Raw genomic sequence first — 19,515 nt, 5'->3', positions numbered from 1 at the left:
CACCCACCCGTGTGTCAGACAGCCCTTGCAAGAGAAGAAATAATACAACACTGAATCCATAGACCGGGTAATGACAGACCTGGTTCTGCCCTCTGCTCTTGGAAATTTATTTAACCTCTCTAGCTGTGGGTTGCCTCATGTGTAATATTTCTATCACAAGAATGTAAACAAAAATATATAGATAACCTAAGATAAAGGGAATACATAATAAAATTTGTGTGTGTGAGACTGAGATAGGAGGACAACAAGTTTGAGGCCAGCCTCAGCAATTTAGCAACTTAAAAAGACATGATTTCAAACAAAAAAAAATTAAATTGAGCTGAGGGTATAGCTTGGAGGTAGAATGCACCTGGGTTCAATCCCCAGTACCAGAAATAAGTAAATAAAAATGTGTTAATGCTAGTGTCCATCCCTCGCCTAGAACCTGCGGTCCACAATTCTAAATGTATCTCTCTCTCTCTCCAGTTTGGAAGCCCCAGAAGCAATGCTCTGCTTTCTGTCTTGTTCTTTTTTCAAAGAGAACTTCTCACTCACAGACCCATGGCAAAAGGAAGAACAAGCAAACACAGAAGTGGAAGAAAACCCCACGACTATTTCTAGTTTGTCTACAATGCTTCCTCGGGCAGCAGGAATTGTGGTATTTTAAACAAAAACCAAAGAAAACTCAAAACAAAGGCTAACCACCCCGCTGATATATTTCTGCTATGCTAACCCCAATGACCAAAATGACTTAATAATACCCCCAAGGGGGAAACTGTGCTTTGTAAAGGTCACAGGGAATCTAGGCGGGATGTCTCAACTAACTCGAAACAGGTAAGGGCTTGGCTCCAAACCTTGACTCTTTCAAAGGCCGACCTCTGGATTATTATTCATTAAAAAAGATTTCCTCTTTCTACGCTCTGATTTTGACCCAGTTCTGCAAAAGCTCAGGAAGTTTCTTCCCCTCTGCCTCATAGCCGTTTTATTTCTTTTGTTGTTGTTTGTTTGTTTTATTTTATTTGGTGCCAAGGATTGAACCCAGGAGTATTGTACCTCTGAGCTACACCCCCAGCCATTTTTATCTTTTATTTTGAAAAAAGAATCTCACTGACTTCAGGTCAAAATGGTGACAGCGGTGGTGTCTGAGTCCCAGGTTTTCTGGCTGCTGGATCCAGTCCGCCTGCAGGTGAAGCTACCTCTGTGGCGTGGCGCCAATGGCGCGGAGAGCTCTGCTGGCATGTGGGAAGCCCTCACCTGCTTCATTGCGCTCCCGGGGGTGGCAGTGAGCAGGCTGAATGTCTTCCTCAAGTCGCACCACAGAGTGAATGCGCTTCCAACTGGCTATGAAGATGAATAGAGAGGACCTGGATTACTACCCGGAGACCACTGCAGTAGTTTGGACCAATAATCAGCACAAGGACCATAAAGGTGTATGGGACATTAAGCTTATTTTACTTCTACCAAGCGATGACCATTATACTGATCTTCCAATCGTGTGTGGCAGGAGATGGCTTAAATAAATAACTTAAACCAGAAAAAAAAAGATTCTCACTAAGTTGCTCAAAGTCTTGTTAAGTTGCTGAGGCTGGCCTTGAACCTGCGATCCTCTGTCTCAACCTCCCAAGTACGGAGATTACAGGTGTGCACTGTTATAGAGGGCTCAGCTCACAGCCCCTTCTTTTGTAGAGGGAGGAGGTGGCGCAGGGGAGGGTAGCAGTGCTGCCAGGGGGCGTTGAAGAACAAGACAGAACTGCATGGTCTGCGCAAGTCATTGCCTGCTCTGACACCTGAATCCATGCAAAATGACCTGCCAGCTGAGTGTGACACAGCACACCTATAAGCCCAGTCAGTACTTGAGAGGTTGAGACAGGGAGGATCGTAGGTTTGAGGCTGTTCTCAGCAACTTAGTGAGATTTTCAGCATCATTTGGAGTCCCTATTTCAAAATAAAAAATAAAAAAAGGGCTGGGGGTATAGCTTGAAGGTAGAATGTCCCTGGGTTTAATTTTTACTATCCCCAAAATAAAAAGGACAGTGAAGCACCTTACTGTGCAAGGAACTGTGTGCACCTCTCCAAGAACAGAGAAAGGGGCCCAGTGGAAATGCCCTCCCGCCCAAGATGCTATTGCTGCCTACTACATAGCAGGTCCACTGAGCTTCCCTTACTAATTCAAAACAGGCCACAGGGAAGGAGAGCAATGCAGTCTAGCAAGTGGAGCAGCTGCTCTCAAGAGCCAGAGAGGTGCTAATTGTTCTAAAGATCTTATCCCACTTACTCAGAGGCAGCATTTAACCTCTGGCCCCTGGTGGTGGTTGCCCAGCAGTTCCTACACCAGGGTGCAGAGGAGGAAGACTTCTTCCTTCCACACCTGCCCATCCAAACCCCAGAGGAAAGGCCCTTCCAGGGGGCGTCCACACCAGGGACACCCTGTCCGCGCGGGAGCCCAGAGTCCTCTCTGCAGAGCTACCCAGGCCTGCGCCCTGCCACACACAAACCTCCTCCACCACCGGCCCAGCATAGACACCTGGAGAACCATGATTTGAGCGTGGGGCCCAGGCACCTGCATTTGTGCAAATCTTTTTATTTTCTAGGTAACATTACATAATAAGAGACAGACAGGCTACATAAGTTTTCTGATTTCTCACCAAGAAATTTAAAGCACATTATTCAATCTTCCTGGGCTGGCTTTTCTCGTGTGGGAAAACAATAATAGTAACCAAAACATCTTTATAAGATTAAATAAGTTAGTATTTGAAAGCACTTAGAACAGAGTCTAGCACTTAGGGGCCATGGCATGACTGTTAATTAGAACTGTATTGCTTTGGCCTTTTATCTTTGGTGGTGTGTTGCCTGGTAACAGGGACACATTCTAAAAAATGCATCTTCAGGTGATTCTGTCACTCTACGGACATCACCAAGCATCTGTGTACAAACTTAGAGACTGCAGGGTTCCTAGTGACATCATTGTATGGGGCGCAGTTAAATACAATGCCACCACCTAGAAATGTTTTAGAAATGCGAAGTCTTGAGGCTTCAGCCGACCAGTTAAACCCAAAGGCCTGGGGATGGGCTTCATTGCCACACCCTCACATCTGAGAAGCAGCGCTGCCACCCAACCACGTTCAAATTCTCTTCTTGGCCAAATGTGCCCTTTCTTCTGTCCTGAGAAACACTGAGTCATTTTAGAACTCTAGGGGTTCCCCGTCATGTGCGTGCATGCCTGTGTGTTCTGTTGGTGGTAGTCCTGGGGATTGAACTCCAAAGCATTATAACTATGAGCTATATACCCCTAGCCCTATTTTATTTTTTGTTTTGAAACAGGACCTCGCAAAGTTGCTGAAGCTAGCCTCAAACCTGTGATCCTCCTGTCTCAGTCTCCCAAGTATGGGGATTACAGGCATACACCACCATGCTTGGCTAAAATGCATTTTTAGTGGGATCCTTTTGGTATCAAGTGGCAGACACCCTGCTCATACTGGTTTAATCCCGAAGACTGATTTATTTTCTTTTGGGACAGAGGAGCTCAATGGGAAAACAGCCAACTCTTGCTGCCTGGCACCTTTCTCAGCACCTTACATATATTAACCCATTTAATTCTCACAATGACCATAAAGAACTTACTAATGTTATATCCATCATTAGAGCAAAGGAAATGAGACACAGAGAGGGGCAGGAAACTCATCCAAGGCTGCACAGCATAGACATGGAGTCCCAAGCCCCATGGCAAATCCAGGGCCGCGCTCTCAGCCACTGCAAGAAGAGGCTGGTCCAGCACTCACCATGGGGCACCTGTGCTGCTATATCATCCATTTGTACTGCTATAATAAAGCACCACACACTAGGTAATTTACAATCGACATAATGCATTTCTCCTCATTTTAGAGGCTGCGGGAGTCCAAGGTCAGGGCCCTGGCTGATTCCGTGTCTAGTGGGGGCTAGTTCTTTCTGCTTCCAAGGTGGCACCCTGTGCTGTCTTCACATAGCAGTGAGGCTCAGGGTGGGATGGACACATGCTGTGTTCTCCTGTGTTAGCAGATGCAAAGGCTGAACTCACCCAGGAGCCTTTGTCTAAGGTACTATTTTCACCCAGAGGGGCAAACGCCTCTGAGAGCCAGGCATCTTACGGCTGCTGCATTAAAGGTTCCTTTCTTTTACTCCTCCTCCTCCTCTTCCTCTTCCTTTTTCTTCTTCCTTCTCCTTTTTTCCCTCGTCTTCCTTTTTTGGTGCTGGGGATCAAATTTAGGAACAGTCTACCTCTGAGCTACACCCTGAGCCCTTTTTATTTTTTATTTGAAAACAAGGTCTAAGTTATGGAAGGCCTCACTAAGTTGCTGAGGGGAGTCTCACATCTCCAATCCTCTTCTCTCAGTCTCCAAGTATTGGGATTATAGGTGTGCACCACTGCTCCCAGCTACTAGGGATTGCATTTCAACACAAAGTTTGGAAAGGATACAAACATCCCAGCAGAAACAATAGCCGACTCCATTTTCCACGCAGATCCTGAGGCCTTGCTTTGGGTGTAGTCAGCATTGTCTCACGCAGACGGTCTCTTATGGGGGTCTGGGTGCTCTGGGGTGGTGCCTTGCTTTTTAATGGACAGCTGCAGGGGAAAAGCTTCCTCTCCTTCAGGCATCCTAATGAAAACCAAGGGGTTGACTGTGGTTGGACAGACCTATGCTTCTGCTGACTGACCACTGGAAAGGAATCTGGATGCAGGGATATACCACATGGCCAGGCTCTGTCGCATGGCACTCTAGATTCTGGGACCCACGGGACCCAAGGTTTGGAAGAAGCTGTCCCCTGAGTGATATGAGCCAAAGAAGGAAGAATGCTAGCTAGGCAAAACTTAGTCACACTACCTGCTTGGCCCTGTTTAAAAACTTTTGCCCATATCAAACCATTTAATCATCACAGCTGACCTAGGACATAGTATCATTATCCCATTTTCCAAATGAGGAAACAGAAAAGCCGCAGATGGTGAACTATTCCAGGGTCCATAAGGAGTCCAGAGCAGAGCCAGCTCTGGGTCCTGAGCTGCCTGGCTCTGCAGATCTAGGCCCTCCACAACCAGAACAAACTGCTAACCATTCATGCGTTAGTCAGTTCTGTGTTGAAGAGTTCCTTACATGGAAGGCTGAGACAGGAGGATCACTGGTTCAAGGACAGGTTCATGGTATCTTAGAGGAACCCTGTTTCAAAATAAAAATTAAAATAAAGCTCTGGGGGTATAGCTCAGAGGTAAAATGCCCCTGGGTTCAATCTCCAGCAACACACACACACACACACACACACACACACACACACACAATATTCCTTTCCTCACCCTCTTGTTCAGGCTTAGCTTCCTAACACAATAAGAGAAAGTGATTTTCTCAATCTACTCTATATGTGGCTTCTCCAAAGAACAAATACTTTTTTTCTTATAGCAAACACCTCAAAGTAGAATGTCTAGGCTTATCAAATGAAAATACAGGACACCCAGTTGAATGTAGATTTCAGATGAGCAATAATTTTTACTTCTTTGTTACATGCAAGATTTTCTCAGGAAGCCCTTGATCATAGTGGGACTTACACCAAGTTGATTAACTGTACCCAGAACTGAGAGGACTCACGGGACATGGGACTCTCAGCTGGTTCTGAACAAGCTGGTCACTCTGCACCTAATGCGATTTCTTCAACCAAGAGAACTCAGAACGGGTAACTCTGCTGCTTTGGTCAAAGCCAGCCTCTTTAAGCTAGCTGATATCGTGATCTCTAGTAAGTGTTCACATCTACTATTCAAACAGGTGTCTGCTTTCCAGGCCCTCATCATAAAAGAGCCAGAGGCTCTTCACTCCTTTCTCAGAACTTCCAAACTCTGCTTTTTCCCCAGCATGTGAAGGTTTCTTGAATTTCACCAACAGACATAGGACACATCAAGAGCCTTCTGAGTCCTCCTTGTCCCCCCCAGAGTTCCAAGAAACAGAGGCATCAGGAAGGAGTCAGGAAGACTTTTATGCCCCAGAGCTAAAGATTGTGATGCCATTTGTTTCCCATTGAATACCTGAGTCACCATATTCCAGGGAATGCGGATGCTGAAGATCCCTGCTCAGTCTTGTAGGCTGACTTCCTACATGGGGCATAGAGATCATGAAATACCTACCTTGCGTCCCATGTATCATTACATCCCCACCCAGACACAGAAAGCTGCCATTACCCACTTGCCCCATATGGGTAACCTTTTATCCGGTGGGCAGGATGGAACTCTGATATTCCGTATTCAATCAATACTTAAATGGTCAATAAACTAAACATTGATTCACTTAGACTAGGGCTTTCAGAGCCCTCTAAGAGCAGGTATTCAATTGGTTCAGAAAGGCTTTCATGCTAGGAAAAGGGGAATGACTGCCAGATGCATGGGGAGGGGAGGAATGGTCTGTATCAATTGGATGCTACTGCTGTACCACCTTGGACGCTGGCATTAGCCCTCTTCTTTAGGTTCTATATATAAGGAAATGTGACAGTACAAGTGGAGTTTGGAGAAAGAGACAAGACTGTCATGTGGTAGAGCCTAGACATGACAGGCTCTATCACAAATGGATAGGACTTGTCTTGGAAGAAGGTAAGTAGAGATGTGCATGGAATTGGGATCAAATTCATCACGTGAGATAAGTGACTTTTCTCTGATTCCTTTAATTTTCATTTGTAACATGGTCTTACCATACGGGCTGCTAATATTGAGAAATAGCAAGGTACCATATACTGAAAAAGAACTCATTAAATGAAACTTATTATAATGCATAATTAATTTCTGATCTCTCTTCTTCCCCTCAATTTTCATTTGACAACATATCCTAAAATGTGTAACTCTATAGAATGAGGGCTGGTGTTTTATAGTGGATCTGAATCCAATTCTACTGATAAATATCTTCTTTTTCATGCCTTTTCCCACCTGTAAAACAGGGAAATAGAGAGGCAATTCCCAAAGGATTATTTTATAAAGTAATTATGATGAATATATGAATAGCACATAAAAGTCATAGGCAATCAAGATATATTATCCACTTCTAAATAGTAATGATTGGCATTAATTTTATAGAAGCTTAAAGATTGCAAAGTGAAATAAATGTGGGCATAGCACCTGAGGGGAAAAGCTAGGGGCATCTTTAAGCACAACCTGCCTTCTCATAGAGGGGGCCCTTAAACCAATACAGGAGCAGATTTCAAGCTGATTTTCATAGCAGCTGCAGCCAGGATCTCTAGAAATACCCAAGAAAGACTATGCTGTCTGCTGTCTCCTGCTGTCAGGGGAATGAGGGGTGAATGCCACCAGTCTTCAGCACTGAAATCCAGACCTCAAAGAATGATAACCCCAGAAGGTGTTGTCAAATTAGACTAGTGAATTCCATCCCCAGATGAAAACAGGTTGTGTTCATCACAGAAGCAGCTACGAACATCAAAACACCAGGATTGAGATCACTTTTTTTCTCTTTGTCTTTTTATTTTCTTAAAAGGAGAAGGAGATCTTCTTGGAGTCTGAACTCAGTCTCTTAAGTCCCTAAGTGGAGAGGTCCTCCAATCCCAGTCAGCTCTTTCTAGCAAGAACTCAACCATCTTAGGATTCTCCATGGTTACTAACTCCTTTCCTTTTCATATTCCCCTCCCTTCCCTGCTGGGTCCAGCCACTTAGGAGAGCATCAGTCTTTGCCCTCCAATAAGCAGAAAAATGTAACATAGTGCAAAGGGCACAGGATTTCTATGAAAAATGGAAAATGGAAGCCCTTGGTGTGGATCTCAACTTTGCAAATGGCTGGCTTTGCAACTGTACAAAGTGATTATCTTCTTTGAGACATAATTTTATGGTCTGAAAAATGTGAAGAATAATCCCAATTCTAATAACTGTTGCTGTGTAACAAACCAATTCAAATTTAGTGGCCTGAAGTAACCATCTGAGCATCCTCCTGGACGTTGTGGTTCAGTCGTTTGGAATGGGCAGGGTGAGTAGATGTCTCTGGCCATGGTGTCGAGGGTTTTACTCGGGAAGAGAATGAGAACTAAAGTCATACAATGGCCCCTTTACTCAGGTATATAAATCGTGGATTGAAAAAACTGAATTTTGCGGCCACTAATGAGTACATCTCTCCAAAGCTGCTCCAACCTGCATCATGAATGTCCACACAGCAATGTTGCCTTAAAGTATGGGCCCCTGCATGGAGCTCAGAGCTCCAAAGATGGCTGCTCTTACTGAGGAGGGAGAAACTACTTCCCACCAGGAGGCACCCTTTCTTCTGTATTCTGTTCTTGGTAAGCAAGCCAAAGCCTGTCCATATTCAAAGAAAGAGGGATTTGCTTCCAACTTCTGATGGAGGAGTGGCAGGTTTAGAATAGGTGGGAAAGGAAATATTGTTTCAGAAATCACTGGGACATATTATCTTCCACATTCCCTTAAAGCACCATCGTGAAGCTGAAATATGATATTACATGTAGGAAACCCTGGCGAGTGATGGATGTTCATTAACCAGCTCCCTGTACCCAACGTTGATTCAAGTGGTAAGTACTCGGTTGCTTACTTTGGACAGTGAGTGGGAAGCTGTAATCATGTCTTTCCTCTCCCTACAAATCATATAATTCTTAGGTCATTCAGCATGCCTGGAACTGACCTGGATCCATAACATCTTTGCTATCAAATGATAGTACTAATAAATTAATAACAGCCTGCTAAATGCCAAGCCTTATTCTGAGATGATACTGCATTTCATTTTCTATTACCCATAGCCCTCAAATGTGAGGAATATTATCTTCAGTTTAACTAAAATTCTAAGGAGCATAAACCATTGTCCAATGTCACACAGCAAGTCAGACCTAGAAACTGCATTCCAAACATGGCCTGTGTGCGTACTCCAAAACCCACTCTGCCCTGCTGGTGTGTTTTATGGTCACCACTCTTAGAGACTGTGTGGTCTCTCTGGCTGTGTACTGGTAAATATTTAACAAATCTGTTTCCAAAAACAAAAATAAAAGTATATATGTATATGTAAGTATGTGCATTTATTCACATCTCATGCATTTATTAAAAATGTTATTTATATAAAGGATATGAAACACATGGTTTATAAATAATAGTAAAACAAAATATTCTTTTTTTCTTTTTCTGGTGCTGGGGTTGAACCCAAAGACATTCATTCTACCTCTGAGATAAAACCTATAGCCATTTAATTTTTTATACGTAAACAGGGTTTTGCTAAGGTTCTGAGGGTCTCACTAAGTTGCTGAAGATGGCCTTGAATCTGTGATCCTTTCATCTCAGCCTCCCAAGTACAGGGATTTTAGGCATGCTTCACTGCACCCAGCTCATAAACCATTCTTTAATAAAATTTCTACATAGCCGACTGATTCATAAATATATTTGTCTCAATTTTTGCTGAACTCTGATACCAACAACCAACCTGGGGTTTCAATTGACAAATGAGTATAATTTCAATATGAATGTTGGTAGATAACTTTTTGTTTATATCAATGAGTAAAAGGGAAATGAAATAGTAAAGGTGTATGTGGGAAATTTATTCATTCATCAAGGATGTGGCTGACTTCTTTGTTCAGTGGAATAATCGTTTTTCCATGGCAAGAGAGTATTTTCTCAACTTTTTTGTATGCTATTCACAATGTAACTCACTTTTAAGTTGAATCTGCATTATTCACGTATTTTCACTATTTTCTTTCTTTTTTGTGTAGTACTAGGAGTAGAACCCAGGGACATTCTACCTCTGAGCTACACCCCCAGCCCTGTTTTTATTCTTTGTTTTGAAACAGGGTCTCACTAAGTTGTGGAAGGCTTCACTAAGTTGCTGAGGCTGGCTACAAACCTGCAATCCTCCTGTCTCAGCCTCACAAACTCTGGGATTACAAAAATGCATTATCATACCTCATTTAAGAAGGCTTCATTGACAATCCATAAAACAATAAATCAAGACCCGACTTGTAACATTTGCTGGTTTTCATGGTGCAAACACTCCCACATTGGCCAATTTTAAACAACTAACATGGAATTTTGAATATCAAGTTGAAAAGAGATTTGTAGTAATATAACATTATATATTCTTAAATGTCAACCTTGCTGATACTCAAAAATCTCTAGAGAACAGTTAGTACAAATAGTAAAATAACTAGAAATAATAGAAATAAAAAAAAAACTAGTGAAGTCACAAAAAATAAGTAAATAAAATAATTACTAGTGAAATAATAAAAAGTAAAATAACTAGAAAATGATGAGTTTTGAGGGGTTTTTTGTGATACTGGAAACCCTTCTACCTCTGGGCTACACTCACAGACCTGTTTTATATTTTTTTTGGAAACAGGGTCTCTTAAGCCAGCGCAGCTGGCTTCGAACCTGCACGATCCTCCTGTCTTCACCTCCCAAGCGCGGGGATTACAAGTGTGCACCACCACGCCTGGCTGAGTTTTGAGTATTTATTCATCTTTGTTTATAATATAATTTATTTAGTTGCATTGCCATAATTTAATTGTTAATTATGGTTGTATTTAAGAATTACCTTGCATAATCCCTAAAAATTTAACAATCAGTTTCTACAAGGTGTATGAGCCAGATTCTGCATTCTACTCTGTCTTTTTCATCTCCATTTGACCTTCATTCACACCTATCCTGATAATAAATCCTCTCTTCTTACTCTGTTTACCTTTATTCCCAGCATGCTCAGGGACAGGTGCCAATATTGCATATTGTCAAATAGCATAAATATTGTCACATCTATGACTTGGAACCATCAATCTTTCTACTTCTCAAGGTCACAATGCATTTTCCTTCATTTCACGTGGGGGACATCCCAGCTCTATCCTCCTATCACCAGTCATTCGGGGCACAGTTTATAGCAAAACCCATTGGTTTCTTCCAGTCTGGCTCATGAGATAAATCACCTCCAGTTGGTTTGCTCCATGGATGTAAATGTACCCACCGGCCAGAGCCTCACTTTGAGGTGCTCTCAGATGCAAGTTGTTCCATTTTATATCCATGCTGTAACTCATTAAAACTGTGTCTCACTCCAGTGTTCTGCTCATTACAATGGGCAGAGAGAGCTTTGCTTCTGGGGAAGCAAAGTTATAATGAGGGCAGAGTGTTCAGCACAAAAACAGCTCCTAATAGCTCATTAGGAAAATTGACTAGTTAGGCAGAACCGTTGTTCTCTCACTTTGACTAAAGATCTGAAAGCCTTTCCTTCTCCAAAGGCCAGGGACACGGATGATCCATTCTGGACCTCCAGCAGGGGCTGACTGGGAGCTGTGGCTTCTGACTTCCCTGGAGAAATGCTTTGGACCAAGGCCAGGGGCGAGTGGACCCCAACAGGGTTGAACATTTGCCCAGAGAGAGAGGCTATAGCTTTCTCTGTAAGTTTCCTATGTTCTTGGTCATATAGGAATAAGAAAAGAGATGAATAGAAAGAGAAACAGGAGCATTAGCTATTTCTTTGCCCTCTTTACTGGAACAAGAGGCCATCAGATGGCTTGGAATCTTGAATTTTCCAGTTATTTTCTTGAAAGTTCCTCCAATCCTTTCTCTATAGTCATTTCCTCAGCCCCTGACTACAGAGAGTCTAATTTTGGCATTTTATCTCAATGAAAATCATCATTATTATGATAATTGAGACCATAATTTTCACGAGTCATTGGAAATTCAACAAACTGCCAGCTTATGGACATACAGATTCAGAGGAAACACAGCCAACTTGTGTCACTTAGTTACGATAATTTGTGATATGACTTTACCTGAGGTTTTCAAATTCTATACATGTATTTTTAGCCAAGAAATTTTTTCTCCAAATACTCCAATGTATGAAACTGATAAAATCGGAGCTACTTTGGTAGAGATGATGTGAAAGGCTTTGATCCCTTAGGTTTTTTCTCTAAGGTCCCTGAGGTGGGCTCCAGACACCCTCTTTGAAGTTCCGTGGGGCACAGATTGAAACCGCTACCTCAAATCAAAGGCCTAAATAATGTATAGCCCCTTCCACTCTTAGCAATCTTGCTTCTAGAACTATAACATTATCATCGAACCAGAGCCAGGATTTCCCCAAAGATGTTCATGGCATCTTATGTCCATGATTTTGAAAAATTTATAAAGGTAACTAAATGTTTTATAAGGTTAGGATATGTTAAACAAATTATAGTATGCATAAAGAAAATGGAATAAAATACCTTCATTAAAAGGATATGGAGTTATAGTTATGACATGAAAAAATATCCTTACATATTGGAGAGCAGGAAAAAATAGTCATCTAGATAGTATGACATTGTTTGTGTAAAATAAACATAGAGCTATAATTGCATGAAAGGATACACCTTAAAAGTGTCATCTTCTGAGACACAGGAAGGTGTTTAATGGCTTTAATTCTCTAATTTCCCTGTTCTTAAATTATGCATCATAAGCATGTATTATTTTTACCAAAAAAAGACTCCACCCCCAATTTAAATAAAAGCTAGGAAAGAAACTGCTGTTTCTTTATGACCACTGAAACTGCATCTGCCTTCCTTGATCTGCTTTGAAATTACAAAACTGTTTTTCAGACCAACGTAGTCTAATGATTTTTTTCTTCCTTCCTGGAAACAATGTTGATTTGGGTTTTCCCAGCATCCCCTATAGGTCAGATTAAATGGAACCATGAAAACAAACTTGCCAGCTGTTGGCATGGAAAACACTCCTGCCACCATCGCATGCCCCCAGGGATCAGTGAGACCCGACCCACATCAGGCGTCACTGGAAACTGTCACCTCTTCCCAACGTCCTCTAGACACTGGAGATTCACAGCATTTGCCTGTGAATGGAAGTCAAAAGCTCCTTGTACTGCACCAGTCATGTCAGGCATAACTACCCAGGTCCCTGAACTTATGTCCCTATAATTCAAAAATTCCTTTGAAACCCTTGGCAACCACCTGTGTCCTTTTCCACAGATCACAGATGCCCGTCTGTGGACCAGGCTGAGGCAGACAGCAGCCATCCTCATCCGCAGATACCTGCTCAGCATCCCCCCCTGCAGAGCCCCTTCTTCTTAGGCAACTGAATATCACAAGACTCTACCTTCTCCACTACCTGCTCCCTCCAGGATGCCTACAGATACAGATCACAGAAACTCAGGTATCTGTCCAAACTCAAAACCTGAAGGTTTGTCTTCATGAGATATGTGGTGCTTTTGCTCTGATTTCCTAGCTTGCCTGTGGCCCTGCTCAAGACGGATCATCAAGAAAAAGAACCATCTTCTGTATTCCTCTCAGTCTCATTGTTTTTGTTTGTTTGTTTGTTGTGGTACTAGGAGTCAAACTCAGCAGCATACACCTGGGGCTACACACCACACCCCAGCATTTTTATTTTTTAATTTTATATTTACTTTGAAACAGCTTCTCACTAAGCTGTCGAGGGCCTCACAAAGTTGCTGAATCTGTCCTCAAACCTGTGACCCTCCTCTCTCAGCCTCCTGAGTACTAGGATTAACAGGCATGTATCACCATGCCTGGCTAGGGCTAACTTCATTTTCATTTAACCAAGGAGCAGGTGAGGCTCAGGAGCAGGTGAGGCTCAGAAACTAAGGAGTGATTGTGTAGACAGGGACTTTGGCTCATCCAGCCTCAGCACAGGGAGGATGCTCTCCTTTCCTTGCCTGGAAAATCCGGGCAATTCTCCAGCAATGCCTTCTGCACTTTGTAGTACAATTGTATTCAATCATTTCTCCCTGAGTGTCTCAGGTTATCAATCAATTTGTTGAGGTCCCCTGAGATATAGCATCTAGATCAGTCCTGAACAATCATTCAAATAATTTATAATTAGGGTTTTTTTTTTTCCCCCAAGAGCTTAAGTACTATTTCCCCTAGAGGACCAAGGCTCCTGGAAGGCGCTGGCTACAATTCTCCATCTTCATATCTCCTAACCCCATCTAACACATTTCTCCAGGTAGGCTTGTCAATTTCATTTAATTTTCTGGATACAAATTGAGAAGTATGTAGAACTGATTAATCATTACAGGTTATAACTATTTTATCCTACAGTATATTCATCTTTTTATAAAATCAGACTCCAGGTACTTTAGGAAATATTTTTCATGCGCCTTTTACTGAGGGATAAAATTGTTCTGCCTCTCTCCATCAGAGCATGTAAAGATGATATGTTACAAGTGAAGTTACTTTGCAAATTACATAGCATTATATAAATTAAGCCATTAGTTTTACTATTTTAGTAATACTATGTAATTTAGTATTTAAAATCATTTAGAAAATATTTAGTATTTAAAATGTGTGTGCATTGTTGTGTTTTTTTTATTGTGTGTGTGTGTGTGTGTGTGTGTGTGTGTGTGTGTGTGTGTGTGTGTTACTGGGGATTGAACCTAGGGGCATTCTACCTCCAAGCTCACCCTCAACCCTATCTTTTATTCTTTATTTTGAAACATTCATTGTCTCTATAAATTGTGGGAGATCTCACTAAGCAGCTGAGACTGACCACAAACCTGTGATCTTTCTATCTCAGCCTCCCAAGTACTGGGATTACAAGCTTTCCCCACTATGCCTTGCCTAAAACATGTTTAATGTTTAATTTTTGAGGGAGTTGCTGAGCATGGAGCCTATAACCTGGTACATGGTTAGCAGGCACTTTACCACTGAGCTACATCCCCAGCCCCTAATGTTTAATATTTTATTGTCCATTTCAGTAATAATTCTAATTTTATTTACTGCTGGTTAATAACCAACAATGATACTATCTTGTTTTTTTTAACTCTTCCCAAGTTACCTATTGCTTATTAGAATCCAAACCCACTTTTATCTATTATGATAGACTCACAGGAGATAAGAAAAAGGACCTGATGTGAGCAGAGGAGTGAAATCATTGGCGTCCCCATCCCTTCAGGAAACCCTGCCCTGGACCGACTTTGGACGGGAGGCCTAGGACTGACAAGGTGTGTGGAGGAAGGTTTATGGCCCACTTAGTGATAAGCCCAGAATGGAGAACATTGTTCTCAAAGGCCAGGGTTCATAAAAAGAGAAAAGAAAGTTGTAATGAGACCACTTGAATATGAGAATAAATATAAAAACCGGGGTAAATATAAGACCTTCTCTTTTGGTGTGATTCTTTTGATCATGTTATTTATGATCTAATCAAAGTGACCTTGTGCCCTGGACTCAGCAGGCTCTTTTCGATGTAAAAAGTAGCCCAGTCACTCCTAAGAAGATGGAAAGACCTGGACAACATTATGTTAAGGGAGATTATCCAAGCCCAGAAAGAGAAGGGATATATGTTTTCTCTAATATCCTTGAGCTAGGGAGCATTTGGGATACCTGAGGGATTCCAGATAATGGAGGAAAACCTCAGTGGAGCTAGGGAGGAAGGGGAGGGGAGGAAGAAGGCTGAGGCTCACTAAAGGAAATGCTACCTGAGACTATGTGTATACATGTGAACATAACATTCTTAACCTGGACACGTGGTAATGGGAGAAAGGAAAATTGGGAGGTGGAGAAGGGGACACTAAGTACTGTGTGAATATATGCCATTTTTAACATGATCTATATTATGATGTGAGACTCTAATGCACAAATAAAATAAATAAATAAAGACACCCCCCCTTCAGAGAGAAAGAAAGAAAGGAAGGAAGGAAGAAAGAAAGAAAGAATCCCAATCCAGATACTACAAGGTCAGAAAGCAAGACTGACTTGGAAATAAAACTCAGAAGTACAATCTTCAGTTTCACTACCTGAATGGTATGGATGATAATGCCTGTGATACATTGTGGGAATTGATAAACTTTTGGTGAAAATGCCTAACATGTTTAAACTTCTTCCTAAGTTCATAGTTTCCTGTGTCTTCTATTGGATATTAGAAACCAAACTAGTTTTCATCTACTATTACAGCATACATGTTTTCTTGCATTGTTACAAATAACTTCTCCTGGTAAATGGTGCTTTAACAAGTCACCAGCCCAATTATATGAATTAATCTGAACTACTTAACTGTCATGTTTGACATTTAGGTTGCTTTCCACTTACTGGATAACCATAGTTGTGATGTGCACCATCTATAACATGGGAATGGGCTTATAGCTCACCAGGCAGCTGGATGCATTAAATTCACTGTATTGGCACAATTCTTGTGATAGAAGGACATGTCTGGGTAAAAAACTCTTTTAGAGCCAGGCATGGTGGCACATGCTTGTAATCCCAGCATTTGGGAGGCTGAGAACAGGGTCATGGTTCGCGGACAGCCTCAGCTACTTAATGAGGCCCTCGACAACTCAGTGAGACGCTGTTTCAAAATAAAGAATAAAAAATTGGGCAGGGGGTATAGCTCGGAGGTCAAATGCCTCTGGGTTCCATCCCCAGACCCCTCCCCCCAAGAAAAAACTCTTAGTTTTTTGTCAACCATGTAACCTGCTCATGCCATACTCAAATTCAAGCAGGATCTGTAGTTGCAACTGAGATGTGGTGACTCGCTGAATTCATTCTGACTCTCTTCAACCTCTTTGCCCCTCGTGACACTATGATAGCTCCTAGTTTTGCATGCAGTTCTGTTGGCCATTGTATATTACCAGGCAGCTTAACTACTTAGAAGATGATGGCTCTGGGAAGGCCCAAATCCCCTGATCTAAGCCAGCCCTCCACCACTCACCCCTCTTTCCATGTTACTGGAGTCACCTGCCTTGTTCTTCCAGATCACCCCACAGTTGGCCCATCTGTCACCCCACCTTAAGACCCACGGTATTCATTATCAAACAACAGAGTGGAGTAGAAGCAGTGGAGTACTTGACATTAGACAGACTTCAGTCTCTCTCCAGCTCTGCCACATACTAACGATATCCAAAGAGCAATTTGTAATCTCTCAGCTTTCTCATTAATAATTTAGTTAAAAGGCTAGGCCGGGTTTGGTGGCGCAAGCTTGTATTCCCAGCATTCTGGAGGGGGAGATAGGAGGATCTCAGTTCTCCGATAGCCTCAGCTACTTAGTGAGGCCCTTCACAACTCAGTGACACCCTGTTTCAAAAATAAAGAATACAAAAATAGGGCAGGGTGTGTAGCTTGGAGGTCGAATGCTCCTGTGTTCCACCCCCAGACCCACAAAAAAAATATATAGGGTTGGGGCTGTAGTTTAGAAGTACTGCAGAAGAAGAAGAAGAAGGCAGAGGAGGAGGAGGAGGAGGAGGAGGAGGAGGAGGAGGAGGAGGAGGAGGAGGAGGAGGAGGAGGAGGAGGAGAAGGAGAACTGGGTTAAAGCCTAACTCTTGGTCTTCTGCAAGACACAAAGGGATCATGCATGTCCTCTAAACAGAGGCTCAGAAGTTCTTCTTTACTGAATAATAAGTGAAGCTTTACATGGAAAAGGATAAGCACACTGGTCCCATTTCTTCCTCCAAGCACCATTGGCTTTTCTTAGCATTGGCTTTCTTCAATTATGGCAGCATATGACTGATATTAAGCTCGGCATTTCCCCCCATAAGTGATTTTGTCACCTCTTGTCACTACTCCGTTTATTTACTCATTCAAGTCCAGAGACCCGAGACCAACCTCAGTGCACCCCAATATAGACCCACTGATTTAATAGCCTATTTCAACTGATTTTTTCTTGAAGGATAGCTTCCTGCCTTATCCATGTCTTTCTTCTCCTCTGCCTTTATAACCAGCCATACAACTCTAGCCTAGCTAATGGATTACTATCCATCCATGTACAGACTAGCCGGCCACTTTAACTATCTTTGGATTCCATTATTCTCCACCCACCAGTAGCCGGCCATTTATCTGAACCCATTTGCTACTCTAAGGCACAGTGATGGCTCATATTATTAAACAGAGAAGTGAAATGTGTTGAGCAGCATGAGGCCATTTCTCCTGTAGAACGTGTCAAATGGGTTGCCCTTCCCAAGAGCTCAGACTAGGTAGCTATTTGTACTAGATATCAGAAATTCTTAGAGAAGAATTATACCTTATTCTCTTCTGTTTCCTCATTTTATCAAAGTAGAATTAATCCTCAAATGGTGTCCCTAAGGCGCCAGGCTGCAGGATTCCTAGGAGTAGGAGTACGTATGCAATCATGGTTCCTAGACTCAGTGTGATGGATTTTGCTTGTACCCCTAATCTAGTTCTTGACCTTTTCTCGATCCTTGCTCTCATTTTGGCTTTGCTCTGATTATGTGGTTTGTATTAGGAACTGAACTCAGGGTGTTCTATCTCCAACCTACACCCTCGACCATTTTTATTATTTTTTTTAAATTTCAAAATAGGGTCTCATTAAGTTGCTGAGTTTGGCCTTGAACATGCAATCCTCCTGTCTCTGCCTTCCTAGTACTGGGATTATAGGCAAATGTCACTGTACCTGACTTGGCTGTGTGATATAAACTAATGGTGTGACCTATTCAGATCTTGGTTACCTCACCCATAAAATAGGGATCCTACTAGTTGCCATGCCCCAGGACTACTAATTCAAACAAAGTAAGCCAATATCTGTTGGCATGACATAAACTATAACGTGCCAAGTTGTTAGTATTGTCACAATCCTTAGCCCTGCCTTCCTGTTATTTCATTAGCATGTAGCATGGGACAAAGGGAGAGAGGACAGCAAAAAACAGATGACAAAGAAGCTATTTTTAGTCTGCCCTTCTTAACATCTCTCACGTACTTCATGATGATTCATCCTTTAGCCCTACTTTGCCGCTGCAAACAATTCTCTTGTTTTAGTATACAACAGTATGCGTGGGGTTTTTTTAAATTTTGTTTTGTTTTTATTTTTCTTGCTTGTTTTTCTAATGCATAGATTTAATCAAGGCCCAGAAAGTCTTCCTGGGAAAAGTTTACCACGTGCCCCTCTGCCTCCAATCTCCTCTCATCCCCCACATACATGCTGCTATTTCTAAGTATTTTGTAAATAGATTGATCCACTTGATAAAGTTCTAATGATTTATGCCATGGAGTAAATCTAAAACCGATAAAAATGGAGATCACAAAAGCTGGAGTCTCTTTAAAGGGGACTGATTATTTCTCAACAGCTTCTGCTCACTCTTCACACCTAGTTATGCCTTTCAGTCATAATCAAAAGCTTCAGTGTTGGGGGTAACAAAAAGAGCCCTTCTAGTTTACAGCCTTATTCACACCACCCACTGCCTTGGCACACGTCCTCTCCTTGATGGGCTGCACCAGATGACAAGAACTGTTTAGTATCCACTTTAAGAAGCATAAGGACGGGGACTACATACATAGTTTCTCCACACCAGATTGTGTGTGTGTGTGTGTGTGTGTGTGTGTGTGTGTGTGTGTGTGTGTTCTTTGTTCTGGGATGGAACCCAGGGGCTTTTCTACTCCCAGGCTACACTCCCAGACCTATCCTATTTTATATTTTATTTGGAAACAGGGTCTCACTAAGTTGCTGAGAACCTCACTAAGTAGCTCAGGCTGACTTCGAACCTGTGAGATCCTCTTGTCTCAGCATCCCAAGTGCTGGGATTCTGAATCCAAAGCTTACTTACAGGTTCATCTTGCACACACAATCACTCTTGGCTTCAAGATATTCCCTAGCCACAAGATA

At 42.2% G+C, this 19,515-nt stretch overlaps 1 protein-coding gene across 1 annotated transcript; it reads left to right on the top strand.

The window, feature by feature from the left end:
- Positions 1-1,102: 1,102 nt before the first annotated feature.
- LOC308260405 (cytochrome c oxidase subunit 6A1, mitochondrial-like) lies at positions 1,103-1,336 on the top strand (the record flags this gene model as incomplete). Its single annotated transcript, XM_080691697.1, has 1 exon — positions 1,103-1,336. The coding sequence occupies one exon, from the start codon at positions 1,103-1,105 to the stop codon at positions 1,334-1,336; it is 234 nt and encodes a 77-aa protein (XP_080547823.1).
- Positions 1,337-19,515: the final 18,179 nt, after the last annotated feature.

This window comes from Muscardinus avellanarius (assembly GCF_963383645.1).
Source record: "Muscardinus avellanarius genome assembly, chromosome: 3".
In the NCBI taxonomy this organism is placed as follows: domain Eukaryota; kingdom Metazoa; phylum Chordata; class Mammalia; order Rodentia; family Gliridae; genus Muscardinus; species Muscardinus avellanarius.
This window is presented reverse-complemented; position numbering and strand designations above follow the sequence as displayed.